Source organism: Myotis myotis, unplaced genomic scaffold (genome assembly GCF_014108235.1).
Source record: "Myotis myotis isolate mMyoMyo1 unplaced genomic scaffold, mMyoMyo1.p scaffold_m19_p_2, whole genome shotgun sequence".
NCBI lineage: Eukaryota > Metazoa > Chordata > Mammalia > Chiroptera > Vespertilionidae > Myotis > Myotis myotis.
The window spans coordinates 8,117,511-8,144,734 of record NW_023416324.1 but is presented as its reverse complement, the minus strand read 5'-3'; the positions used below and the strand labels follow the sequence as shown (position 1 = coordinate 8,144,734).

Below are 27,224 nucleotides of genomic sequence, written 5' to 3'. Positions count from 1 at the left end.
ACCAGCTCCTCTGACCACCAGCCTCCCTCTCTGTGCGTGAAGACCTCATCTTCTCTGGCCTCCAGGTTAATGGGCGAGTTCATTCTGCCAAGTTGCTCCATTTCCTCACATTCTCCCTGAGCCCTCCACCACGAGGCCAGCGAGCACAGGACTGGATGTGGAGCCTGGAAACCCAGAGGTAAGTCAGCTCTGAGCCCTGGCACGTGGAGAGACGATGGCTGTGAATAACCTGCCTCCCGGCAGATCCCGTAAGGACTGCAGGAAGGGGCACTGAGCGACTGGGGAGTGTGGGCAAGTTTCACGCACAGAATCCTGTAGGAGTGGTTATGCATGTGTAGTATCTCTGCCCAGCTGCTGCGGAAGCAGGTGAAGGAAGTGCCCTGCCTTACACCTCCTCGTCCCCTCCACCCTCTTGGATATAATGGGCCTCCGTGATTTGTGGGTTTCGGTCCTCTGGCTGCTTCCAGCTTTACTAGGAGCCGCCCTCCAGTGGCTGGGGCAAAATTTTAAAAACATAAGGTCCACTCTGGCAGAAAAGGTACATACTAGTACTTTTGAGTCCTCACACCCTGGGTTCTGAGTCTGGTTTTCCACTGACCACCTGTGTGGTGTGGCCTCAGACAATCGTGTAGTTTCTGAGCTTCCTTGTCTGTGAAAGAAAAGAGGGATAATATTTCCTACACAGGTTTCTCTATAGAATTAAATGAGGCAACCTCTGTTGGCCTTCAGTAAAGGCTCATAGGGTACTCCTTATATAACAGGGATTTGCCCTACCTGAAGGCACTGCAAGAGGACACTGGGAAAATTAAGTGTAATAGACAATCTCTCAGCAATGCCCCACCTGCATCCTGTCCAGCCAACAGGCATTTAACTGAACACACGCCTTTGGGTAGCAGGCCAGTGGTTCATGGCCTCAGTGCCGAAACTTGGCTCCAGGAGGGCAGGGACTACTTCGCTGATGTATTCCCAGCAGTTAGAGACCAGGCTGAGCACATAGTAGGTGCACAGTAATTATTGTTGAATGAATGGAGTGAATTGATCAATAAATGACTGGAAGAGCCTGGCCGGTGTGACTCAGTGGTTGAGCGTGGACCTATAAACCAAGAGGTCACAGCTCCATTCCAGGTTGGGGCACATGCCGGGTTGCGGGCTTGATCCTCAGTGTGAGGCATGCAGGAAGCAGCCGATCAATGATTCTCTGTCGTCATTGATGTTTCTATCTCTCCCTTCCTCTCCGAAATCAATAAAAATATATTAAAAAGAAAGAAAGAAAGAAGAAGGAAGGAAGGAAGGAAGGAAGGAAGGAAGGAAGGAAGGAAGGAAGGAAGGAAGGAAGGATTGACTGGAAGGTACAATCACAGTGGACAGTGGGCCTCTGACTCATTTTTAAGATCTTGAGCAAGTCCTTTGATCTCCCTGAGCTGCTTTCTTCCCCCCCCCCCCCCTCCCCGCCGCCCCTGTGAAGGCAGAGGTGTTGAACTCATCTCGGGGCACTGCAGAGCAGGATTAACGCAGTGATGTTAATAATACCGAGCACTGCTGTGGACAGGGCGCTGTAGTCAAGAATCCTAGGAGGAAATAGTATTTCACCTCCACTCTATAGAAGAGGGAACCGGCACGGAGAGGCAGTGGACCCTCTCCTCCTGCAGAAGGGGGATTTGATTACGTTTCAGAGGAAGGACGAGGGCTCCGACTCAGCAACGAAGAGGACCCATGGTCAGAAGATGTCACTGAGCGGCGGTAGCCACCGACGTATGAGAGACCAACCCTCCAGCCCCGCCCCGAAGCAGGCAACCCAACTCCGCCCCCCGCGTCGTCATGGCAACACTCTCCGCACATGCGCCCCTTGCACCCGGACCTGGCCTGGTGAAGCTCATCAAAGCCAAGAGGATTGCGGCCCGCAGAAGCAGGCCGAGCGGACTGGGCGGCTGGAGGGGGAGCAGGAGCGTGGGAAGAACTTTTAAAGGGGCGCGCAGGGGCTGCCGATGGTGAGGGCTGGGAGCCCCGGAAGTCGGTATCGAGGAGGCAGAGGAGAAGCAGGGCGGTGTGACCTCTCCAGGAGGTGACCAGGGAGGAAGGAGCTGTGTAAATGCCCTCGGGGCAATATTGGGATGGCTGCCCCCAGGGAGAAATACGGGGTAGAAGGGACTATGGAATTACACTTTCTGGGTGATACGAGGTAGAGGGGGATGGGTAACCCCTCAGGACAGTGACGGGAGCGCAGACTCGAAAGATGCTAATGGGGTAATAAGAACGGTGGGCTCCACTCCGCTCCACCACCCGAGGAGGGAGCTAGGACTCGCGGAGCCAGGGGGCAGGTGAAGAGGGCTCATAGGTCCAGCTTGGGACAGTAACGCTCTCCCTTCCCCTGCCCTCAGCATTCTGCCATCTCCCACCCCGTCCCGGTGCCCAGCCATGACCAGACCACCCGCCCCTGGCTCAGTGATTGTCCCCGACTGGCACGAAAGCGCCGAGGGCAAGGAGTGCCTGACCTGCATCCTGCGCAAGAGCCGCCGGCGGGTGTTTGGTAAGTAACCCCTTCCCCTCCCCACCCCCACCCCCCAGCCTGTCACTTGCCATTCCTTAGGGAGAACAGTGTTACCTGGGGGGGGGGGGGGGGGGGGGGGCGGGGCGCAGAGAATCAGGGCCTTTGGCACTGCATTCCTCAGCCTTGGGACCTCTGGTCTATCCCTGGGGCCCTCACCCCGAACTCGCCTTAGAGCTAATTCCACCATCAGAGCCAGGACCATGGAAACAGGGGAAACCCTGCCAGAAACTACAGTCACCAGAGAGGCTGTTGATTGAGCCCTCACCCCATGCCAGGCCCTCTGCTGGGCACTTGACACAGCAGACTCCGGTTTCACCTTCTCCGCAGCACATCTCACAGACGTGTTAAGACTAGCGAGGAGACACAAGCCTCTTTCATATCCTGCTCGCTCCCGGATAAGACACTCCTGTTCCCCAGGATGAAGCCAACTCCCCAGGCGGGGCCGGGCCGACAGGCCAGCAGAAGGGCCTGGCATGGGCTGTGAGAGTCCTGCTCTGACCAGGGGAGACAGAGCCCCAGAAAGCTTCAAACCAGAGAATGAGAGGGCATCCCGCAACGGAGGACTCTGAGGTCCTGTGCCTATCGATGTAGCATCATTTTAGACTTTTTTATTTTGCAAGTTTTAAATTAAAAACATGCATAGCCCTGACTGATGTGGCTCAGTTGGTTGGAGTGTCATCCCACACACCAGAAAGTGGTGGGTTTGATTCCCGGTCAGGGCATATTCCCAGGTTGTGGGTTTGATCCCTAGTCAAGGTGTGCACAGGACGCAACTGACCGATGTCTCTCACATCCACGTTTCTCTCTCTCTCTCTCTCTCTCTCTCTTCCTTCCACTCTCTAAAGTCAATTTAAAAAACTATAAAGATCTTGATATATTAACTGTAAGGAGTTTATTTATATAATTGAGAATGCTTTTGCTGATATTTCTCTACTGAGGAAAGAATTATGAAACCCCTTACCTTTACATGTGAGAAATCTAGGACATGTGATAATAATATCAATACAAACCATCTCATGCGTCAAACTTAAAAACATAATTTGGTGCTGTTTGGAGTGGGCTTGGCCCAGCTCACAGAGCAGTGTTCTCAGCAGAGCTTACCCAGGAATGCTGCTTGTGTCCCAGGCCTCGGTAATGAGTACAGAGAACCACGGGTGGTTGGCGCTGAAAAAGCCCTTAGAGAGGAAGTTGTCCCACCCAGGGTCTGATGGGGCAAGGCGCTGGGTGGGACCACCTGACCCCACATGGTTCCCTTCTTGCCCCAGGGCTGCTCGAGCGACCAGTGCTGCCCCCAGCTGTGGCCATTGACACGGCCAGCTACAAGATCTTCGTGTCTGGGAAGAGTGGTGTGGGCAAGACGGCGTTGGTGGCCAAGCTCGCTGGCCTGGAGGTGCCCGTGGCACACCATGAGACCACTGGTGAGTCCATCCTGGGGTGGAGAAAAGACTGTCCCTGGAGCACACAATCTGGGATTTGAACCCGCCCCTCCATTTACTCTGCAGCCTTGGAAAGTCACTCACCTCTCTGAGCTGCACTGGCTCCTCTGTCCAACAGGGATAATAGCATCCATCCCACGGGGTTGTTGGGAGGTTGGTACTAGGGATAGTGGTGGTAACATGCCTAGCATTGAGGTGGTGCAAGGCAAGTGCTCAGAAAACACTAAGCTTTTCTTGCTTCCTTCCATTGGATGCTGATTAACCATCACATTCCAACATCCTCCAGTGTCCTGGGAGCTTTGGGTCCCCTTGTACCTATGAGTGAAACTTGGTTGTCATGGCTGCTGGGTCGAGGGCTCTATCTGCCTGGTAGGCGGGAGGCTCCTCCAAGGCAGGTCAGCTTCCCTCAGACTGAGAATTCTCCCGGGCCGGGGACTGTGCTTTCCCCATCAGACTTGGACCCTCGAGGGCAGGGACGTATTCTTCCAGTTCCTTCCTGGCCCCCCTACCTCTCTCCACCTCTGCCTCTCCCACGCTAAGTGGCTGACCCCGGCCTCCCCAGGCATCCAGACCACCGTGGTATTTTGGCCTGCCAAGCTGCAGGTCAGTGAGCGTGTCGTCATGTTCCGCTTTGAGTTCTGGGACTGCGGGGAGTCTGCGCTCAAAAAGTTCGACCACATGCTGCCGGTGAGCAGGCAGGTGGGCCTGGGTGGGTCCCCGCGGGGCTGCTTGTCCCAGATGGGCCTCTGAGCCCGGCCTGCTTGGTTTGCAGGAGCCAGAATTGGGCTTGAATGGGCTGAGGGTGCTGCCCCTGCTGGGAGAGCTCTGAACTGGCGCTGGGGACTGGATCGCGGCCACTCACTGCTCGGGCCTCAGTTTCCCAGTCTGTGAAAGGAGGGGTTGTGCTGAGACTTCTCAGGGCCCTGCAGCGGACAGGAGGGTTCTGGTCCCGGGGTACAGCCTTGAGCGAGCCTCTCCATCCCAGGCTTGCAAGGAGAAGACGGACGCTTTCCTCTTCCTCTTCTCTTTCACCGACCGTGCCTCCTTCGAAGACCTCCCTGGACAGCTGACCCGCATAGCAGGCGAGGCCCCTGGTGTCGTCAGGATGGTCGTTGGCTCCAAGTATCCTTTGGGTGGCCCCTAGGACTGTCAGAGGCCACACCTGGAAAGACATGCAGCCTACCTCTGCCCAGCTGTGGGTCCAGCCCCATAGGCTCTATCTTAAAGCCTGCAACAGGATCTCCCTCAGACCCTGGGTGTGGGGCTCCAGGGGGGAGGGAGAGGCTGGGTGTGATGGGATGGTTAGCAGTGTCACCCGGCCAGGCTCCTTAACCCTCTTCCAGGTTTGACCAGTACATGCACACAGACGTGCCTGAGCGTGACCTCACAGCCTTCCGGCAGACCTGGGAACTGCCCCTCCTGCGGGTTAAGAGTGTGCCAGGGCGGCGGCTGGCAGATGGGCGCACGCTGGATGGGCGGGCTGGGCTGGCTGACATTGCCCATGTGCTCAATGGCCTGGCGGAGCACCTGTGGCACCAGGACCAGGTGGCAGCTGGCCTGATTCCCAACCCTGCAGAGAATGCCCCCGGCTGACATGAGTGGGCACCTGTGGTCCTTACTCCTGACTCTCAGGTGACTCAGAGCAGGGGATAGGACCCAGGACCTAGGGCTTGGTCAGGAACCTTGATCTCAGCCTGAGGACTGGTCAGGGAGGATGGTGGCCTGTGAAGACTCTGCCCCAGCAGCACTTTCCTTACAGAATTCATGGCATGAGGTGCAGGCACAAGGCTTTGTGGGGCAGTGGTTTGAGGTCCTCTGGCCTTCTCCCTTGGCCCTGGGGGCCCAGGCTCTGGAAACTGAAGAACTGCATGGGCAGGTCCCAGATCTCCAGCATCTCCCCAACCTCCTGCTGTCCCTCCCCTTCTGCAGCACACAGGGAAGATAAGATGACTGGGGAGAGAGGGGGTCTCAGCTGGGCCCTGGACCTCAAGTGACTTCAATCAAGAGCCAATATTACAGGGTGGGGCAAAAGTAGGTTTACAGTTGCTTTTTTATGGAAAATAAGACTATATATATAAAAGCCTATGCAACCATTACGACTGGTCGACCGAACGACCGGTCAACCAGTTGCTATGACATGTACTGACCACCAGGGAGCAGATGCTCAACTCAGGAGCTGGTGGTCAGTGCGCTCTCACAGCCAACCTGGGACAGACCAACCTCCCATGGTCCCTACCCCCGGCCGGCCCCCGATCAGCCCTGATCGGGACTGGGCAAAAAGGCCCCAATTGGCCCCAATCGCCAGCCAGGCTGAGGGACCCCACCTGCGCACGAATTTGTGCACTAGGCCTCTAGTAATTAATAAATTAGTAATACAAAGAATAAACTCTGTGTTTCACATACTCAACTGTATACCTTTTTGCCCCACCCTGTAGTTGGGGTAATACCATCTGCTGTACCAGAAAACCCTGAAGTCTCAGTGGCTTGCCTCTAGAAGTTTTTTTCTTACGTCTCACCTTAGGTGGAGATGAAGGTGGCTTTGGGGTCTTGGCTCCATGCATTCACTCAGAGACCCAGGCTCTGAGATCTTCAACACATGGCTTCCCTGTTTGCCCTGGGGCATCACCATCCAGTGAGCAGACCAATGAGTGCAAGTGAGAGGTCACCCAGGAGGTTTCTGTGGACCTGCCCTAGGGTGGTGTGCCTCATTTCTGTCCACATTCCTTTGGCCAACCCCTGGTCACATGCTCACATGGAGTTGTAGGGGAGGCTGGGGAAAAAATGTCCTCCTGTGTGTCCAGGAGGTGAGCCCCTCACTCTGCAGTGCCTTTCTTGATCGTGAAGCTGTCAGGCTAGGCTTAGGACAGGGGCCCTGCCAGTCTGGGGGAATCAGAAAGCATCACGGACCAGGTGGGGGTCAGGGAGTGAGTTGGCCTGTGGGCAGCTCTGCCCTGTGGGAAGCCAGCAAGGACAGGAGCAGGAAGATGAGTGAACTTGCTCATTTTTAAAAAAAGTACTTGTCTCTTTTAAAAAATATTTTTTTATTTTTATTGATTTTTTTAGAGAGAGAGGGAGAGGAGGAGAGAGAGAGAAATATTCATGTGAAAGCGAAAAATTGATTGGCTGCCTCCTGTACGCTCCCTACCGGGGATTGAGCCCACAACCTGGGCATGTGCCCTTCTGGGAATTGAACCAGCAACCTTTCTGTACACAGGACGATGCCAGGGCTGAACATGCTCATTTTTGTGTCTCACTTGACACTGGTGAATGCAGGCTGAAGTGAGGGTGGAGGGGTGGAGGGTGCTGACTAAGGACCTTTAAGCTTTCTGAAAGTCCCTTATGATACCCCACTGGCTCCATAGCTTGACCCCTGGGCTGAGGCCTGGCCTGAGTCTAACCCAGCTGGCAGGGCCCTGGAGGTCTAGGTATAGTGACCTCCAAATCCAGCTGCCCTTGGAGACCCTCTTCAGAAGTCAGCACTGACAGCTTTGCACAGCCACACTCACATGTGATCATGTGCACACACACACCAGCACTCCTGAAATGCCCGCCCCTCCTGGCACACACAGGAGGCTCATACATACCCCCTGCTTGCACTCCTGAGCACACGGATGGCCTGCCTAGCACTTGCCACATCTGTCTACCTTGGGCACTGTCCATAGGCTTGCCAACCCTTCCAGGGCCTAAAGGACTGACCAGCATCTTCTCACCACCAACTCTGGTTCACAGCTGAGGCCTGAGCTTATCTCAAACCCTAGAGAAGGAACGTCCCTGGGGAGGACCCCAAGACTCACGGTGGCACAGCCTGTAGGCCATAGACCTTCCCACTGTGGCCTCCAGCTCTGCTCCCAAGCAGCTGGCCTTCAGCCTGGTCCCCTCTGGTCTTAGCTCCCATTGACCTTACCCCACCAGGGCAGCAGCAAACTGTGGGACCCCGTGAAGATGTCCTCTGGGCTTGAATATGAGCCTCTAGCTACAGGTACCTGTGTTGTGAGCACCAGCTACCCCATATCCCAGCCAGTTATCTCTGGGCTTAAAACTCCCCCAGGAAGGAAGCTTCTGGATCCTTCTTGGGTACCATCTCTGCTAAGGGCCAGAAGGTTACTCTGGAGAAATAACCCAGGTCCTCCCCACAACAGGACAGGGCAGGCCAGGCTCCTGGTTAGCACTGCTCCACTCAGAGAATCTCTCATCACCCACCTTCACCCAAATCAAGGGTCAACAATTTTCCTTCGCCATCTCCCTGGGAAAGAATGGAGCAGGGAGGAAAATGGGGCTGGGACTTGGAGCCTGGCCACCCAGCGCCCCAGTTTGGTCACCATGACATACCCAGTATCCACTGCATGGCAGGATGCAGTCAGTCAGTAGTCACTGCACAAACTTAGGTGCTATTTACTCCTCCATCCACCCATCTCCTATGTCCATCATCCACGCTTTCATCTGCCCCTGCTCCACCAAGCCATCGTCCGTCAATCTACCAGTCTGCCCATCTACCTCCACGTGTGCACCCCTTTATAGAGATTTGCCAATTGTTTTCCTGTCTAGTTAACCATCTGTCCATCTGCTGCTCACTCATCTATCAGGCTACTCAGGCCTCCCACATTTGTTGTTAACTTCCCCATCCATCCATCCATCCATCCATCCATCCATCCATCCACAGGTTCCTAGCCAGGCCCTGGGGAAACGGCCCTGCAGAAGCAAAAATGAATTAGACCTCATTCCCTTCCTTCCAGAGCTCCCTGTGCAGGCAGGATAAGGTGGAGAACTTCCCCCACCCCAGGGTCATGACACCCAGCTTCTTGGGCCCTGGGATGAGCATTTATTACCCCTCTGACAGGAGTGCTCACATCCAGAGTTTGCTGTCCCAGCCCTGCAGATAGCACAGAACTCAGTGACAGGCCTGAAGGAACCCTACTTCCCACCCACACCCGCCTTTGCCGCCTACTCACAGGCTCTGCAGCCATCCTCATCATGGTGAGGGGGCTTTGGGCCCTTCCTCTAGAAGGACAGTCCCCTCCAGGGGCAACTGGGACCCTGGTGACCTGCCCTGTGGCTCTGACAGCGCCCCCTGCCAGCCCCCAGCTCTGTGTGGTGATGATTTTTGTCATTTACCTCAGCATCATAAGCCCTGCCGTGTCCCCTGTGGGCAACCCGTGCTCATGACCCAAGTAAGTGCCCCTGGGGGAGACGGAGGGTGGGAGCACTGTTCCGGCCCCAGGCCCAGTGTGGGGATCCCTAGGTTCCTTCCATCACATGGCTGGGCCCCTGCTGATGGCTGTCCCTCTGCCTAGGCTGGCAACATTGCCAACACCTGCAGCACTGCTACTGACCCTCCTCTTGGGCCAGGTCTGCACCTCACTGGCTGAGCAGCTCACCAGGAGGGGTGAGTGAGGGCAGGGGGTCGCAGTGGTGTCCTGGCATCAGTTGGGAACTCAGAGCTTGCAGCTCCTGCATTGGTGTCACCAGCCTGTTCAGCTACCTCACACCCCAGCCAGTTATCTCTGGGCTGGCCAGGGGCACATGGTTGGTATCAGGGGGAGGTGAGTTGGGGACAGAGCATATGAGCTGACTTGATGGGTTGTCATCTACCTCCACGTGTGCCCCCATTTATAGAGATTTGCCAAATGTTTTCCTGCCTAGCCAGCCCCCTTGCACCCAATAGAACTGTGGCCAGCTCTGCCCTTTGCCCAGAGATGTACAGAATCCAGCCCCTCCATAGAGATGCCTTCACTTTCAAAGTCTTCATCTTCCAGTTTATCCATTTCTGTTCCTCTCCCTTCTATGTGACATTCTTTTTTTTTTTTTTTTGATCACCAGATTATTTATTCACTTGATTCTTAGATTCACTTGTTGATAGATGCATGTTTGTTGTTCATAATTTGTATCTTTACCTTTTTCTTCTTCTTCCTCTTCTTAAAGGATACCTTTCAGCATTTCATATAATACTGGTTTGGTGGTGAACTCCTTTAGCTTTTCCTTATCTGTGAAGCGCTTTATCTGACCTTCAGTTCTGAATGATAGCTTTGCTGGATAAAGTAATCTTGGTTGTAGGTTCTTGGTATTCCTCACTTTGAATATTTCTTGCCATTCCCTTCTGGCCTGCAAAGTTTCTGTTGAGAAATCAGCTGACAGTCGTATGGGTATTCCCTTGTAGGTAACTGAGTTTCTTTCTCTTGCTGCTTTTAGGATTCTCTCTTTGTCTTTTGCTCTTGGCATTTTAATTATGATGTGTCTTGGTGTGGTCCTCTTTGGATTCCTTTTGTTTGGGGTTCTCTGCGCTTCCTGGACCTGTAAGTCTATTTCTTTCACCAGGTGGGGGAAGTTTTCTGTCATTATTTCTTCAAATAGGTTTTCAATATCTTGGTCTCTCTCATCTTCTGGCACCCCTATAATTCGGATGTTGGTACGCTTGAAGCTGTCCCAGAGGCTCCTTACACTATCTTCGTATTTTCGGATTCTTTTTTCATTTTGCTTTTCTGGTTGGGTGTTTTTTGCTTCTTTGCATTTCAAATCTTTACCTTGATTCTTGCGCTCCTCTTGTCTGCTGTTGGGAGTCTGTATAGTATTCGTTATTTCAGTCCGTGTATGCTTAATTTCTAGTTGGTTCTTTATCATAACATCGAGGGTCTCATTAGATTTCTTGAGGATCTCACTATATTTATCGGCGGCTTCTAGACAATTCTTAAGAGATCTTAAAAGTGTGGTTCTGAACTCAATATCCTCCATTGACAGTTTTGTCCTGTTTCTTTGTCTCCGCATTCTTTATGCTTTCTTGGTGCACCCCCTAGTGGTCTGTGTGCGCAGTCTTGTTGTAGTTAAGCCTTGATTGTTGTCGGCAATACCAGGGGTGATTTGACCTCCAGGCTAACTGGCTATGAGAGTCTATGTGACATTCTTCAGAGGCAGCGAGGAGCCGCTACCCTCTGAAGCTGTTGCCTCCCAAGGAGGTGATCCAGCAGAGCACAGCATCCTTGAGCCTCCAGACTTTTCTCTATCAGCGTCTTGTTGACCTTGAAGCTCGTTCTTGATTTCCTTGGGCTTCAGTTTTCTCAACTGGAACACACGAACTCTTCCTTGAGCAGATGTGAAATTCTAACACCTGCATTCATTTACTCACTCCTCCCTGGGCGGCCCAGACCTGACCCCCGCCCCATCTCCCAGTGCTGCAGTTTGGGGTCATTGCCATCTCTGTGCTGGCCTTCCACTGAGCACCCTGGACTGGATGCAGGGGACCCAAAAGTAAGCCAGAGCTTTTCATTCCCTCGGGGAGCTTCCAGTTTTTAACAAGGACTGGTTAGGAGTCCTGAAGGGCTAGGCTCGCAGGAGGTGGTGTTACTGTGTAAATTGCCCTTGTCATTTGGTGGGAATGGGAGGGAGAATCATCCAGAGAACTTGTCCCCAGCAGCATGACACCCTCTTCCTGGGCCATTGGCTTCTCATGGGTTTAGCAGTAGATGTGGGCCATGGTCCCACAGGCCCTTGGGAACTAGTGGTCCTCTGGGGCTAGTGGGGAGGGGGCAAGTCCCCCCAGCAGCCCTGTCACTAGCATTAGCTCCCAGTGAGGGGGAGGCCAGAGGATCAGGAACATAGTGGGGAGAGGTTCGGCCTCCGTATGGAGTTTAGCTGTGACCTGGCGCCAGAGCAGGAGGGCATATGGCCCACGATGCAGTGATCTACAGGTTTGTGGGACACATTCCCCCTCCCGGGGCTGCAGTTCAGTTTCATCGCCACCTTTGTGATGGCCTTCCCACTGGCACCCCTGTTTGCCCTGCTCAGCATTGGGTGGAGACCCGACTGGACACCCACCAGTTTGTGTGTGAGTTCTGGCCGCCAGTGCTGAGCAGGCACAGGGCTTTGGGATCTGGCTGCTCCTGCTTCAGTCGCGGTCAATGCGAGTGTGGCGCAAAGGAGTGGAATACAGGGTCAGGAGCAATGGAGACCAGAGACTGGGAGGGAGGCTCAGGGGGAGGGAAATGGAGGCTGGAGCTGGAAATCCGGGCAGAGATTGGGAAATAGAGGCAGAGAGCTAAGACCGTGAGGCTTAGGCTCATCCTGCCTGTGGGAATGCCAGGAGGGGGTGAAACTGGGCCCTGAAGACCTTCCAGCCCTGCAAGCTCTCCCCAGCGCCTTCACCTGGGACTGCCATGTCTCCGGTACCAGTAGGAACAGCACAGCCTGGGGACCGCACCTCCAGCCTAACTTGCCCAGGGCAACCACGCCACCCAGCAGGTGGCGTTTCCAAGGGCCTGTGGGACCATGGCCCAAATCTAAGGCTCAACCCATGAGAAGCCAATGGGGTATTTCTGGCCCAGGAAGAGGGTGTCAGGCTGCGGGGGGCGGGGCGCGGAGGGGGCGGGACCTGTCTGGGAGGGGTGGGGCCCAGCCTGTGAGAGGGGTGGAGCGGGGCCTAGCTGGGAGGGCAGAAAGCGGAGTCTGGGGAACGGATGAGTGGGCCGAGCTGGAGGCTCAGGGCCAGGCCTCTAGGGCAGGGGCGGGAGAGCCCGGAGAGGAATCCAGAGACTCGCAGCACCCCGCGCCCTCCGCAACCCAGGTACAAGTCCTCCACGCAGGGGAGGGAGCCTCACTCTCTTCTACCGGAAGCTGCTGGCTGTGCGCTGGGCTCCACCATCACCTTCGAGGTAGGCTCAGCGTCCGACAGACCTGGGTTCAAGTTCAGACTCTGCCGCCGACGGGCTGCACACGGGGAAATATTACAGGATAGGATCTATTTCGTCGGATCGTTACGAAGATTCAGTGTCAAGCGCTTGCACATCGTACGTGCTCAGTGAGTCAGTATCACCACCACTACCATTATCTCTTGGCTACAGACCTGGAGGAAGCGGGAGCATGTCCCTCAGCCTTGCTCAAGACCCCCTTTGCCTAGCCCTGCCTCTCAGGGTCCTGTGTTAAGGGCTCTAGTGATACCTCTGTCTTCGGACAAATGACAACTTGCTTACATTTCGGTTCCTTCATTTGTAAAACAGGAGTAGTAGTTGTGTTTGCCCCCCAGAGTAGTTGTGAGGATTAAATGAACCAACACCCGGAAAACCCTCAGCATACTGTCTTGCACTCAGTAAGCCCTCGTGAATTAAGGTTGCTCGGGGGTCATTCTCTCCTTGGCCCCCGCTTCTCCCCAGCACGTGATATTCTCCTGCGCCTCCTCGCCTGGCTCGTGCCTGACGTGCCAGCCGTTCTGGCTACCGAGGTAAAGCGAGAGCGCTACCTGGATCAGCAGGCGCTGGGCAACCGCGAGGCGCAGCTTTGGTCAGAGGGCCGGCGGACCCTGGCCACGCCCCTCTCCCATGACCCCGCCCCTCGGCCCCTGGCCACGCCCCTCCTCCCGCCCCGGGCCTTAGCTCAGCTTTCTTCCCCGCCTCCGGTTTGTCCTCTCCAAGAGGGAGGATTGGGCCGCATTACCTCTAATTATCTCCTAGCCCCGCCCACACCACGCCACGCCCTCTTTTAAATATTATCTGGGCGCGGGTCTGCTCTGCTCCGTCTGGGGGCAGCCTACTCAGCCTGACCAAGTGGTGCTTTCTGTTCGCTGCCGCAGAGGCTCTCTGCCCCAGAGCCCAGGCGGCAGGAGCGAGTGAGGCAGGACTGCCCTTTAAGGATCCTAGGTCCCCAAGGATGCTCCTTTCATGACGGTTCTCTGCTTCCGGCCCGTGGTCTGGACAGTACCTTGGCCAGCGTCCTCGAGGTCACCCGGAGCTGGGATGAGAGAGTTAGAGTTCCCTGAAGACCCCCAGTCCTGCCCTGCCTCCCTCTCTCTGTTCCCTTTCTCCTGCCCTATGTGCAATGCTTGCAATAGACCTCCCTGCGTCCCAGCTTGGTGACTCTCCCTGGACACTGTCCCTATCACCTGTGTGCAGTGTCTCCTCACTATGGGACGATGCTGGGGGGAGAAGGGCGGGCAAGAGGAATATGAGGGAGTGGAGGTACCCACTCATTTTGAACTGAATGGTCACTAGTTGATAGGGGGAGAGTTCACTGGGGCCTGGGGCCTGGACGCCCTGCCCCATATGTCCATTAAGGCCTGTAGTGTATGAATAATAATAAAGGACTTAGTTAGGTCAGCTGAGACACCTCCCAGCAGACTTTCAAACACTTCACCCAGTTCAGTGCTGGCGAACCTATGACACGCGAACTCATTTTTGTGGTTGATTTTTCTTTGTTAAATTGCATTTAAATATATAAAATAAATATAAAAAATATAAGTCTTTGTTTTACTATGGTTGCAAATATCAAAAAATTTCTATATGTGACACGGCACCAGAGTTAAGTTAGGGTTTTTCAAAATGCTGACACACCGAGCTCAAAAGGTTCGCCGTCACTGACCCAGCTGGTTGTCCCCAAAGCCTGGCGCGGTGGCACAGGGCAGTGATTAAAGACACAGGTTGGTGGTGGAGTCAGGCAGACCTGGATTTTGAACATCAGTTCTGACTCTTATTAGCCGCATGACCTTGAGTAAATTATTTAATCCCTAGAGCCTCCATTTCATCATCTCTGGGATACGGACTTCATAGAGCTAATGAGAGATTTAAATGGGATAATGCCCATTACAACCTGAAAGCCTCATGTCCTCATCTCAGAAGTGAGAGTTGTAACAGTATCTGGAACAGTGAGTGCCGGCACATAGTGAGTGTACAGTATGAGTTATTAGAAACATGAATATTAGTTGGTATGTACATATTCATGTGGCTACAGAAGTGCCTGCATGCTCAGAGGAATAGCAGGTAGCATGAGGGAGAAAGCAGCTTCCCCTTCCCCAGGTTGGGAACATTGCATGGCAGGCACAGAGTAGGCCCTCCTTCCCTGGCACTGGTTCTGCTTGGGCTGTTTGAATTGGTTTATGGAGGGCTCCTTGGGTGTGGACTAGAGTCTGGGAAGACTTCCTGGAGGAGGAGGCTGTTAGAGATGATGAGATGGGTTATTCATGAGGAGCGGTGATGCTGGAAGGACTGGCCGGGATGATGGCAGATGCATCACATCACCTACCTTCATGATTTCCATCTCCCAACCATAGAGATGAGTGTTCCCATTTTATAGATGCTGTAGTGGCTCAGAGAGGTCAGCTCACCAAGGAGTTCTCAAGGTCCCTGAGGAGTCCAAGGCTTGAGAGGCTCCCTGCGAAGGCCCCAGGATGCTCCCCAGCCCAAGGGAAGTCTTGAGCAGCCTCACATTCGGGAAGCTCTAGAAGAAGGTGACCTGTCCCCTGGGAGGAAAAGCAGTGCCTCCCCATCTTTAGGGTGTCGGTCTGGGGTCCTTCAGAGCCTCTCCTGGGCATAGGACTTCCATTGTTCCAGCCCCCCTCTTGTACCCCAGACTGGCCAAACCGGTTCTGGCGAAGGGGGGCGGGGAGCAGGCACGTTGAGACAGCCGCCTGCCCGCCTGCGAGGTTCCCTCCGCCTTCACCTCCCCCCTCCCTGCCCCACACAATACCCAGGAGCTTGCATTGCCCAGGCTTAGGGGCCATGCTGACATCGCCCCCTGAGGACCTGGCTGCAACCCCAGAGCCCCCAGGGTGGCCTGGAGCCCTGGACCGGGCCGGAGGCTGGACCGGAAGGAGCTCCCTGGCTGAGGTAGGGCCCCACCCGGCTGCCAGCAGCCCATCCTTCTCCCGCCAGTCTTCCAGAGGGAGTCCTTTGTGCTGCCCGCCGCACTCACTGTGGCTTCCTGGGGCTCCACAGCCTGCTGGGCCGGGATCCCCTTTCCAGCCATGACCTTCCGCTTGGCTTTGTCCCTTTAGGGGCTGAGGGGCCTTGTTGGGTCCCTACTCCTCTGGGCACCAGGGCAACCGGCACTAGGGAAGGGGCAGGGAAAAGCTGGGCACTGGAGGCCAGAGGGGCTTTCCCTAGACTATGGTAGTGCCCAGAGACCCTCTCTGCCAGCCTTGCCAAGTGGATCCATTGTCCTGTGATTAGCAGTGCCCACTGGATGGACTCTGGGCCCCTGACCATCCTTCTCATCCTGCGGAGGGGCCTGATTTACAGATGGGGACACTGAGGCCCAGGGACAGACTTGCCTAGGGCCACACAACTTGTTCATGTCCACACGGCCTTGAACCTTGGCAGGGGTTTCCCCCTGCGGGTTCCAGAAGGACTGTGGCTGGCCGAGTGGGCACTAGAGTCTCCTGCGGTCATGTCTTGGGCAGGTAATATCCCTGCTCCCTTGGCCAGTTCTCTTCTTGAAGCTTTTTTCTTTTCCAGCAGAGATGAGCTACACACAATATAAACACAGTTCTGCCCCTCCTGGGTTCCCAGCATTGAGGTAGAGTGGAAGGTCACAGGGCCAGCAGCCGAGCTAGATGGGTCATTCCTGATGCCACTTGGCCTGGACCCTGCTTCCCCCCTAGAGACCTGCCTCCAGCCCCTCTCCCCTGAGAAAGCTTTCCACCACCCAGCCTTCTCCCCTGAGGCTTCAGGAGGGGTGTTCCTGCCCCGAGGGCGCCATGTTTTGCTCATTTATCTCTGCAACTGACAGGGGAGTGGGTGGTTCTTCCCTGCCCTTCAGGAGCTTGCAGAACCCAAGTGGAGAAAGTCTCCCAGAATACAAGGAAGCGGGGGCATGCGTGTGTTCTTGCATGCGTGTGTTCTTCCATGCGAGTGTTCTTGCATGCCTGTGCCCACAGAAGCAAGTGGGACTTCTGTGTTGAGGGCTTCTGGTTCCTGGAGAGAAAGAGATCTGAGTGGACAGTGGTCCCCTGTCTCCTGCCAGATGCTTCTACAAAGTAGAGTATGTCTCACCCTCACTGCCTCAGTTTCCCCATCTGTGTGATAGCCCCTGACTGGAGAAAGACTAATAACACTCAGAAGAATGACTATCAATGACAAAGCTCCTACTATATTATCCTTAATTCTCATATTAGTGTTTGGCATGACTATCCTAGTTACCAGATGAGGAAACTGAGAGACTTGCTTAGATGGACAGAGGTTTAATATACAAGCTAAAGTGCCAGGCTGGCGTGGCTCAGGGGTTGAAGGTTGACCTACGAACCAGGAGATCACAGTTCGATTCCCGGTCAGGGCACATGCCCGGGTTGCAGGCTCCATCCCCAGTAGGAGGTGTGTAGGAGGCAGCCGATCAATGATTTTCTCTTATTGATGTTTCTATCTCTCTCTCCCTCTCCCTGCCTCTCTGAAATCAGTCAATCAATCAATAAAAAAAGAGCTGAGAGGCTGGGTGCAGAGAGTGTGGGGTCCAGTACCAGATGCAGCTGTCCGCACTGGGTCCTCTCTCCCTTCCAGGGTCACTGACACGGTCACTGTTTCTCTCAGGCCAAGGCTTTCTCCCTAATCTCTGTGTATTGGTCCCTAGATATTTCAGTCAGAACAGTTAGCGCTTACTTCCTCCAGGAAGCCTTCCTGGAAAGCGCAGGTCAGTCGAGCCCAGCACCCTGCTCTGATGGTCCCTCTGGCTCTGCTTTTGCCAACCTGGCTTGTAACTGTGTTTGTTTTTGGCTTCCCCTACTGGACTGGCAGCCCCGCAGGGCACGACATGTTCCTCCATCTGTCTCCCTGGGTTTTTCTGGGCTTCACAGCATCCGGTCTGTCTGAGATTGTCAGCGTCACTGTCTCCATCTCTGCGTCCCTGACCGTCTCCGCACTTTGGGTCTCAGTGTCTCAGCTGCCGCTGAAAGGTCTCTGTTTCTCCACGTCTCTGTCGCCGGGGCCTCCTGGCCCTGCCAGGCTGGGCACTGCCCTTTTGGCCTGAGGGGCCTCTGGGGATGGGGGGGTCTTCGCTGCCCCGCCTGCCCACAGCGAGGCCAGGCTAGGGTAGGCCCCCGCCCAGCCGCTGCCTGCTCCCTCCCTCCCTCCCTACCGCTTGCCTCACCACAGGGTTTGATGAATCAAACTCTTTGTCTGGGTGGGATCTCCCCCAGCCAGCTGGGCAGAGAGAGGGCTTCCCCTGCCGGAGCGCCGACCATCAGCAGCAGCCTCAGCTGGAGAGGTGAGGGGCGCAGGAGGGCCGCCGGCAGAGGGCCAGGGCTGTGGGGGCTTGGACCCCTGGGTCATTAGGCCTGTCCCGGGGCTCCAGCAGTCTCCCTGGGGTGACTTCCTATGCAGGGAGGACCCGTCCAGCCTAGCCTGATCCTGGGGCTGGGAGCCGGGGTGGGGAAGAAACCCTTCTCACCCCAAGCTGGGGGGCCGGGACCCCTCCCTATCCTGCTCCTGGGAGTGCCCAGCCTGATTTGCCTGGTGGCGCGCCTGCCAGTCTGTGACTCTCCCAGCCAGCTTGGCATGGGTGTGGGCACCACTCAGCACAGAAAGCTGCAACTCTGGGCATGGGAAGGGAGGTTGGGTAACACCAAAGCCAGGACTTCCTAGGCCTGCGTGTTTGTGTCTGCATCCTGGTGTGTGCGTGTGAGTGGAACAGGAGTGGGAGAAAGCTGGAGTGGACATGTGAATAGCGGACGGGTCCCTGTGTGTGAAAATGTGTAGTTGTGTAAAGAAGTGTGTGAATGTGTGAGCCTGTGAATGTGAAGGTCTGAGTGTATCTGTGAAGTTGTGTATGTCAGTGTGTGTGTACTTGGGAGAAATGTGTGTGGATGTACATGACAGTGTATGTATCTGTGTATCTGCTCATATGTCAGAGTAAGAAAATGCACGAAGTGGTTAAAAGCACAGACTCAGAAGCTAGACGGCCTGGGTTTGAATCCCGGTTCCACCATTCACCAAATACCTCTGCGCCTCACTTTCCTCACCTATAGGATGGGGGTAATAATAGCATCAACTCAGGGTTGTTGTGAGGATTAGATGAGATACAATGTATAAAGCTCCTGGCCTGTCATTCATTAAATGCCAGGTAAGTATTAGCGATTCCTGTATCATTAGGTGTGTGAGCGAGCTGGTACACATGTGTGTACACATGTCTACATAAGGGTTTGTCCAGGCCTCCAGCACGTGGTGGCTTCCTGGCCAGCCCTGCTGTCCCGTGTCTGGTTCTGATATCTTCTCCCCTCCAGGCCCAGGTGACTGGCAGAGCAAAGGAGGAATGGACTGTGGGCCGCCTGCCACCCTCCAGCCCCACCTGGCTGGACCACCTGGTACTGCCTGCCACCCAGTAGCTGTGTGCCAGCAGGAGAGTCTGTCCTTTGTGGAGTTGCCCGCCCTGCAGCCCCCAAGCTCTGTGTGTCTGGATCTCTTCCCTGTCACCCCAGAGGAGCTGCAGGCTCCTGGCAGCCGCTGGTCCCTGGGGACCCCTGCTCCTCTCCAAGGGCTGCTATGGTCACCGTCCCCAGGAATCCCAGACACCGAGATCTCTCCCAGTGGGGGGATGCGGCCCAGCAGGGCTGGCAGCTGGCCACACTGTCCTAGTGCCCAGCCCCCACCTCTGGAGGGACCCTGGAGTCCCCAGCACCCACAGCCTCAGCGCCGGGCCAGCCATGGCTCGGAGAAGAAGTCAGCCTGTGAGTCACTCTGGGTGATGGGGGTGTGGGGGGTGGGGGGTGGGGGTAGCCCAGGGGGGTGAGTAGGGGAGAGGTTGCGTGGCTCTTTAGGACTCTTAAGCCCCAGAATCCCCCAAAACAGGCAGGACGAGTGGTAGGTTTTCGTGATAGGGAACTGAAACTCAGGGAGACGGGGAATGCCTTGTTTTGCAGTCACACAGCAAGTGAGTGGCTGTCCTGGGCACCGTGGCCCTTTGCCCACCCTTTGCCCACTGCAGCCAGGCACTGTGTTCCCTCTGCCCCTCTTGTTGATTTCATTTCTCGGGGGACCAGCTCTCAGTAAACGCATTGCCCTTTCACTTGGGCATGTTGCCTAGATGCTCAGGGCCACAGGGCAGCGGCAGAGAGGAGGTGGGAGAGACCTCCGCGGTCGCCAGCCTGTGCTCTCACCCCACCTGCAGGGCGCAAGATGCGGGTGTACCAGAGCGAAGAGGCCCCTGGCAGCCCCGAGGCCCATGCTGTCTTCCTGGAGCCTGGCCAGGTGGCAGAGCCGCCTCTGAGCACAGAGGAGCCTCGGCCTCTAGAGCTGGCGGGGCCCACCCGAGGGGGCCTGGAGGGGCCGGAGCGGAGGCGCTTCTCGGCCTCTGAGCTGATGACCCGGCTGCACTCTTCCCTGCGCCTGGGGCGGCACTCCGCAGCCAGAGCACTGGCCCAAGGGGCAGGCGCTGGAGCAGCCCGGGAAGGTACCTGCTCCTCCCCTTGGCCCTCAGAGCAGCCCGGGAGCCAGGTGCCGGGTGGAGCAAGGCTCACGCACCGGACACGCGAGGCTGGGTGCTGGTCAGCTGGAGTGTGGCGCCCCGCTGCCCAGGGCCACCCACCCTCCGCTCTCGCCTTCTCCAGGGAAAGCGTCTGGCAGGGAGCCGCGTAGCGCAGAGATGAGGGTGGACGGCGCGGCGATGGCAGCCCCTGTGGACCCCAGCGGGAGCCACGGCAGCGGGCCCGCGTCCAGGTAGCACCTCTCCCCCCAGGGTCGGGTCTGAGGCCGGGGCGCACGCGGCGGAGCCCCGACGTTCTCTCTCTCTAGGCTGGAATCGCAGGAAGAGCCGGCTCAGGGTTCCAGAAGCGCCAGCGAGCGACGACAGTCACGGTTCCTCCTTAACTGTACGCAGGAGGGGGCGGTGGAGGAAGGGGCTGCGGGTCCGGGGAAGCCGGGAAGCTGGGGTTCCGAGAGTTGAGAGGGAGAGAACGGAATCTCAGTCCCCAGCTCCGGGGCTAGCATGCAGCTGGTGCTCAAGCAGTGTTTATGGAATGAGTGAGTGAGTGAGTGAATGAATGAATGAATGAATGAATGAATGAGTGAATTCACTGTCCCGCTGCTTGTTGAGTGAGGTGGGCCCTGGGGGGCCGGGAGGAGCCGGGCCGCGGCAGGCGGGCGCCCACAGCGCTCCCCGCCCTGTCCCCGCCCAGCTGTCCTCTACCAGGAATACAGCGACGTGGCCAGCGCCCGCGAGCTGCGGCGGCAGCAGCGCGAGGAGGAGGGCCCGGGGGACGAGGCCGAGGGCGCGGAGGAGGGGCCCGGGCCGCCGCGCGCCAACCTCTCCCCCAGCAGCTCCTTCCGCGCGCAGCGCTCGGCGCGAGGCTCCACCTTCTCGCTCTGGCAGGACATCCCCGACGTGCGGGGCAGCGGCGTCCTGGCCACGCTGAGCCTGCGCGACTGCAAACTGCAGGAGGTGCGCGCGGGACCCGCGGAGCTGCCAGTCGTGGGAGGGGGTCCTGAGGCGCAGAGGGGTTGGGGTGACTGTATGGAGCGGGGCCAGGAGAACCTGGTCCGGAGACTTAGTGCGGTTCCGGGCCACAGGGGTCCCGGGCCGGCAGGACTGCAAACTGCAGAGGGCGGGACCGAGGGGACGGGCAATGCCCAGGTGGCTGCTAGGACCTGACCAGGCGGGGCTGGCAGCTGGAGAAGTCGGAGGAGCCTCGGAGCCGAAAGCCAGTGGAGAAGCGGGGCGAAGGGGCGGGGTCCACGGGGGCGAGGCCTAGGGTAGGGCAGGGCAGGGCCAGAGGGGGAGGGATCGCTGAAAGCCTGGACCGGGAAGCTGCAGAGGCAACCCTAACGAAACCGAGTGGTGGGCGGGGGACCAGGCGGGGCCTAGAGAAGGGGCGGGTCAGAGAGGGCGGGGCCATCGGATGACCGGCAGGGCCCAAAGCCCAGGGCGAGGGGCTCAATCGAGGGCTCCAGTCTGTTTTGAACAATTGTGCTGGGCAGGAGATGGGTCCTGAACCCCACCAGGCACCAGATCAGGGATGGGGGACAAGAGGTGGTGTCCAGGGCCAAGAGAAGGCGTCCGGGTGGGCCAGTCTGGCGGTTCAACCCCTCGTCTGCCTTTGCTCAGGCCAAGTTTGAGCTGATCACGTCCGAGGCCTCATACATCCACAGCCTGTCGGTGGCCGTAGGCCACTTCTTGGGCTCAGCTGAGTTGAGTGAGTGTCTGGGGGCGCAGGACAAGCAATGGCTGTTCTCCAAACTGCCCGAGGTCAAGAGCACCAGCGAGAGGTAAGGGACTGGCCTGGCCTGGTGGGGGGCGGGGATGAGATTGGTGCGGCTCCTAGGCCTGGGGTCTCACCTTGTCGCTGACCCCTCGCTGACCCCTCAGGTTCCTGCAGGACCTGGAGCAGCGACTGGAGGCAGATGTCCTGCGCTTCAGCGTGTGTGACATTGTGTTGCACCACTGCCCTGCCTTCCGCCGGGTCTACCTGCCCTACGTCACCAACCAGGCCTACCAGGAGCGCACCTACCAGCGCCTGCTGTAGGGCTGGGGCCTCGGAAAGGGGGGAGGACAGAGAGGTTCTCGGTGGGAGTAGGCGTGGAGGACTGGGTGCGGAAGGGTGGCCTGTGAGGGAGGGGGTCCCTGTAAAGGGCTCTGTGACCCAAGTGCAGGAAGGATGTGCTGAGAAAGCACCTGAAGAACCACGGGGTGGCTGGGTCATGGATCCCAGGAGTTCAGACCCAACTGTGACCCCAGGCCCCTCCCCAACTTCCAGCCTGGAGAACCCCAAGTTCCCTGGCATCCTGGCTCGCCTAGAGGAGTCTCCCGTGTGCCAACGCCTGCCCCTCACCTCCTTCCTCATCCTGCCGTTCCAGAGGATCACCCGCCTCAAGATGCTGGTGGAGGTACCTGCAGGGCACAGGCAGCAGTGAGGGCTGGGCCAAGGAGATGCCACTGTGAACCTCCACAGCCCCTTCTGGGCGGGCACCATGGGTGGGCAGGGTCACGGGGGGAGGCCATGGCCTGCCGCATTGAACCGACCCCACCCTCCAGAACATTCTGAAGCGGACAGCACAGGGCTCTGAAGACGAAGACATGGCCACCAAGGCCTTCAATGCGCTCAAGGAGGTGAGCTGGGCAGGGCAGGGGCCTGCTGGCTCCCAAGGGCCTCCCCAGAGCCCCGGTGTGTCTGTGAAGGCCCCCAGGTGGGCGTCCGAGGCTGGGCTCTGGGAGGCGGGGTCGTGGGGCTGCAGGTGACCCACCCCTGGCCTCCCCAGCTGGTGCAGGAGTGCAACGCCAGTGTGCAGTCCATGAAGAGGACGGAGGAGCTCATCCACCTCAGCAAGAAGATCCACTTTGAGGGCAAGGTGCACGCCCAGCGGGCGGGTGGGTGCGCCAAGGGCAGCTCTTGTTCCCTCCCTCCCTGGGGCTGCAGGCCAGTCCCTCGCCGCCCGCCCCCCCCCCCCCCCTTGCCGGTGCTCTCTGCCCTGCTGCCCGGGTCTGACGTGTTCTCCCTCTTTGCCTTCTCCTTCCGCCCAGATCTTCCCACTGATCTCCCAGGCCCGCTGGCTGGTGCGGCACGGGGAGCTGGTGGAGCTGGCCCCTCTGCCCGCGGCGCCCCCGGCCAAGCTGAAGCTGTCCAGCAAGGCGGTCTACCTGCACCTCTTCAATGACTGCTTGCTTCTCTCCCGACGGAAGGAGTGAGTCGGGGCACGGTGCGGGGGAGGTAGACTGGAGCTGGGCTCCCTTCCTCCCCATGAATGGGCCCAACGGCCAGCCCATCCCTGGGCCTGGGAGCCCCCGCCTGCACCGAACGGTGTTGCCAGGGCACCCTGAGCCTGGGAGGCTCCAGCAGGAAAGGCAAGTTCATCTTCTAGAATCAAGGGCTGGACTATGTACAAAGGATTTGAAGCTGCTCTGAGCTTAAGCCAATCAGAGCACAGCCCTGGAGTCCCAACTCTTCCCCGAGTCACAATGAGAACAGCCAGCATTCACGGTGCGCCTGTTCTGTGCCAGGCGTGCTATGTGGATTACTCCCTGGTGCCCTCTAGATATTTCCCTGGTAAGTAGGCTCCCTTACTACTGTCAGTTTCTTGGAGCTGATAGTCAGGGGTCAGGAGGAGCCCCAGTGTGTCTGATGCGAGACCCCCCTAGACAGAGCCGAGGTCTCATCAGAGTTGCTGCCCAGTTGGCTCTTAGGACAGGCTCAGGGCAGAGGCTCAGAGAGAAGTTGACAACATGCCTGGGGTCAGAGGCTGGTCTCACCTTCCACCTGCCAGTGATCTGGTAGGAACAGAGTTCCCAATTCCTCGTGCGGACTTTGCTGGCTGCCAGGGAGGTGGTGCCCTGCGCAGTCGAGTTTCCTGGGGGAGGGTGCTAGAGGGGCAGCCAACCCCTTCTCCCTTGAATCAGAACTTGTCTGGTCCTGAGGGTGGAGCCTGGAGGCCTGGGCACTGGCCAGGCTGACCTCGCCTCCCCGGCCCTGCAGGCTGGGCAAGTTTGCCGTTTTTGTCCACGCCAAGATGGCCGAGCTGCAGGTGAAGGACCTGAGCCTGAAGCCCCAGGGCATCCCTGGCCACGTGTTCCTCCTTCAGCTCCTGCACGGGCAGCACACGAAGCACCAGTTCCTGCTGAGGGCCCGCACGGAGTGAGTGGGCCGGGGGCTGGGGAGAGAGGACCCGTCCCAGGCAGGTACTGGCCTTTTCTCTCTGGCTTCAGGACAGTCGCATGAGGCAGGACTTGGGCAGAGCTGGCACCCGGGGAGGGTCGGGGGGGCTGGGGTTGCTCTGTTCTTATGCACAGAGCTGAGTAGGGCACAGGGCTGTGGGAACAGGGCTGTGAGGTGAGTCCTGGGGTGGGCATCATATGTGACCTGGGTGGGTCTGGATCATACCCTGTTTCCCAGCTGTTTCACCATCTTGGCCCTGGGAAAATGCAGTTTGCATGTTGTGATCACTTGGCCTCCCTTTTCTAGAAGTGAGAAGCAGCGGTGGATCTCTGCCATGTGCCCCTCCAGCCCCCAGGAAGACAAGGAGGTCATCAGCGAGGGGGAAGGTAGCAGCTGCCACCCTCCTCCCTCGAAGGCCCACATCCCCTGGGCCGGGTACCTTGTTTTCCCCCTTCCCTCCAATTCTGGGTGCCAGGTGGCCAGCGGGGCTACAGGGAGAGAGATCAGCTGCCCGGGGGAGTCAGGGGTAGCTCTGCAGAACCTTGAAGGATGGGCAGAATTCACATAGGACAGGCCGACCCCCACGTGCACAGACAGCACCCTGGAGGTGACAAAGCCTTTTATATCCTCCCATTTCATCCCCATAGAAGCCCATTTTACAGGTTAGAAAACAGAGATTCAGAGAGGTAAGGTGACTTGTCTGAGTTCACCCAACTAGCAAGCGGCAGGGCTGAGATTCGAGTCAGACCTGTGTGGTTTTCCCAATACAACCAGCCCATCTAGTGTGATAGGAAGAGCTGAAGGCCTGGACCGGTACAGATTCTCTGGCTTGAGCTAGGAATCCTGCTCAGGTTGGGGGGTGAGCTTCCCATTCTAAAGAGGTGCTCAGGGAAGGCCCCTGAAAGATGAGGAGGGGCAGGAGGAGATGAAAAGATCTGGGGGAGAGCACTCCTGGGAGGAGGGACAGCCAGTGCAAAGGCCCTGAGGCAGGTGGGAGCTCGAGCGTTTGGGAACAGGGTGAGCAGTGTGGCTGAGCTTCATGAGCGAGGGGGAGTGGGAAAGAAGAGGGAAGGAGAGGTGGTTAGCAAGGGGGCCATGCCAGACCACACAGGGCTTTGTAGGCTGTGGGGAGGACTTTGGATTTTATTCTAAGAGGAGCAGGGAGCCCTGGAGGGTTATAAACCAGGAAGCGATGTGGCTTGAATCCCAGTTGAGGAGGATGGTCTGGAGGGAGCACCAGGGAGCATTAGGGGGCAATTGAAGGGGCCATTACTGCTTTGTGGGGGGTTTCCGGTGGGCAGTTGGACATTGCCCTGGAGGTCAGGACAAGGTGTTGATCTGGGGAGGAGAGAGCCCTGGGTGCAGCAACAGTAACGGAAGCTGGGAGGGACTGGACTCATGGGGCTTGTGTTTAGGGGTAAGAGAGAAGAGCAGCCATGGTGGGTTAGGGAGGGGTAGAGGAAAAGAAGCAGCAGCGGCCACCCTCCCGCCCCCTTACTTCCTCCTCTGCCCCTCCCTGCCCACCCCATCATGCCTTGGGGACTCTCAGTCTCTCTTGGGCTGTCAGACCGCCCCCAGGTCCAGTGTGTCCGGACATACAAGGCCCTGCAGCCAGACGAGCTGACCTTGGAGAAGACTGACATCCTGGCAGTGAGGACCCGGACCAGTGATGGTGAGAGGGGCCTCCTGGGAGGGCCTCCCGGTGGCGCTCTCATGGGCAGGAGGTAGCTAGATGGCTACGACATCACAGGGAAAGGTTACGCAAGTGTTGATCAGCCACAGCATGCAGGAATGAAGTTAGACAATAGGAGGAACTTCCTACTTGTAAAGATGTAGGATTGAGAGTGACTGGCGGGGGAGAGCGGGAAACACCCTTCTTTGAGGATGTCGGGAAAAACAGGTCAGAAGTTCCTCTACGAGACTGCCAGAGGCAGGGTCCTTCCTGGGGCTGGGAGACGCTGAGATGGTGTCACCGCTGAGATGGTGTCACCGCGGCCCCAGGGGTGCAGACGAGGCTTGCAACAGGGCCTAGGCCAGTGACGGCGAACCTTTTGAGCTCGGCGTGTCAGCATTTTGAAAAACCCTAACTTAACTCTGGTGCCGTGTCACATATAGAAATTTTTTGATCTTTGCAACCATAGTAAAACAGAGACTTATATTTTTGATAGTTATTTTATATATTTAAATGCCATTTAACAAAGAAAAATCAACCAAGAAAATGAGTTCGCGCGTCACCTCTGACACGCGTGTCATAGGTTTGCCATCACTGGCCTCGGCGTCCCCTCGCAACCCGGCCCTGGTGTCCCTCGGATGCCACTGATGCTGCACCTGTCCTGTGTGCCCCAGGCTGGCTGGAGGGCGTCCGCCTGGCAGACGGCGAGAAGGGGTGGGTGCCCCAGGCCTACGTGGAAGAGATCAGCAGCCTCAGTGCCCGCCTCCGAAACCTCCGGGAGAATAAGCGGATCACGAGTGCCACCAGCAAACTGGGGGAGCCCCCTGCGTGACGGGCAGCCGTGGCCGGGACCCCCGCTCCGTGCCCGCTCCGGGACAGGTCTGGGGGGGACCTGCAGTGTCTCCGTTCCCCAAGCCTCTGCTGCTGGGACTTCTGCTCTGTGGCCCGGCATCGAGGGGACAGCTGTTCCCTTGCTTCTCGGTGCCCGCTCTTCAGGGCCGAGGGCGGTTCCTTCCGCTGGCATGGGGGCCGCAACAGGGGGCCTCTGATATCTGGCAAGGATTGGGGCCCTCTGTCTTCCGTGTCCTTGACCCTGCCTGACTCTTGGTCCCTTCACCAGGGGCCTGGCAGGGAAAGGCTCCGGTACTAATGGGTCCTGCAGCCTGTGTATCTGGGGTCTTCTGGTCAGAGCCTGTGTGGGTCCTGGTTGTGATTTGTCTGTAAATAAACTCCCATCATGCCTTT

At 57.4% G+C, this 27,224-nt stretch overlaps 1 protein-coding gene across 9 annotated transcripts; it reads left to right on the top strand.

Moving 5' to 3' along the window:
* Positions 1-1,318: 1,318 nt before the first annotated feature.
* On the top strand, positions 1,319-27,224 carry LOC118676490 (ciliogenesis and planar polarity effector 2). 9 transcript variants are annotated; one of them, XM_036350490.1, is made up of 18 exons: positions 1,320-1,988; positions 2,379-2,527; positions 3,814-3,966; positions 18,950-19,393; positions 19,834-20,115; positions 20,273-20,381; positions 20,457-20,533; positions 20,840-21,102; positions 21,766-21,926; positions 22,027-22,179; positions 22,415-22,544; positions 22,693-22,767; positions 22,917-23,006; positions 23,179-23,339; positions 24,128-24,286; positions 24,614-24,693; positions 25,857-25,979; positions 26,563-26,797. In XM_036350490.1, the coding sequence occupies exons 1-18, from the start codon at positions 1,819-1,821 to the stop codon at positions 26,625-26,627; spliced, it is 2,844 nt and encodes a 947-aa protein (XP_036206383.1). In that variant the 5' UTR covers positions 1,320-1,818; the 3' UTR covers positions 26,628-26,797. The 9 variants fall into 9 exon arrangements, 7 of the variants coding, with proteins under 7 accessions (XP_036206387.1, XP_036206383.1, XP_036206385.1 ...); XM_036350492.1 differs by having other exon boundaries at positions 1,321-1,988; positions 25,875-25,979; XM_036350488.1 differs by having other exon boundaries at positions 1,323-1,988; positions 26,654-27,224.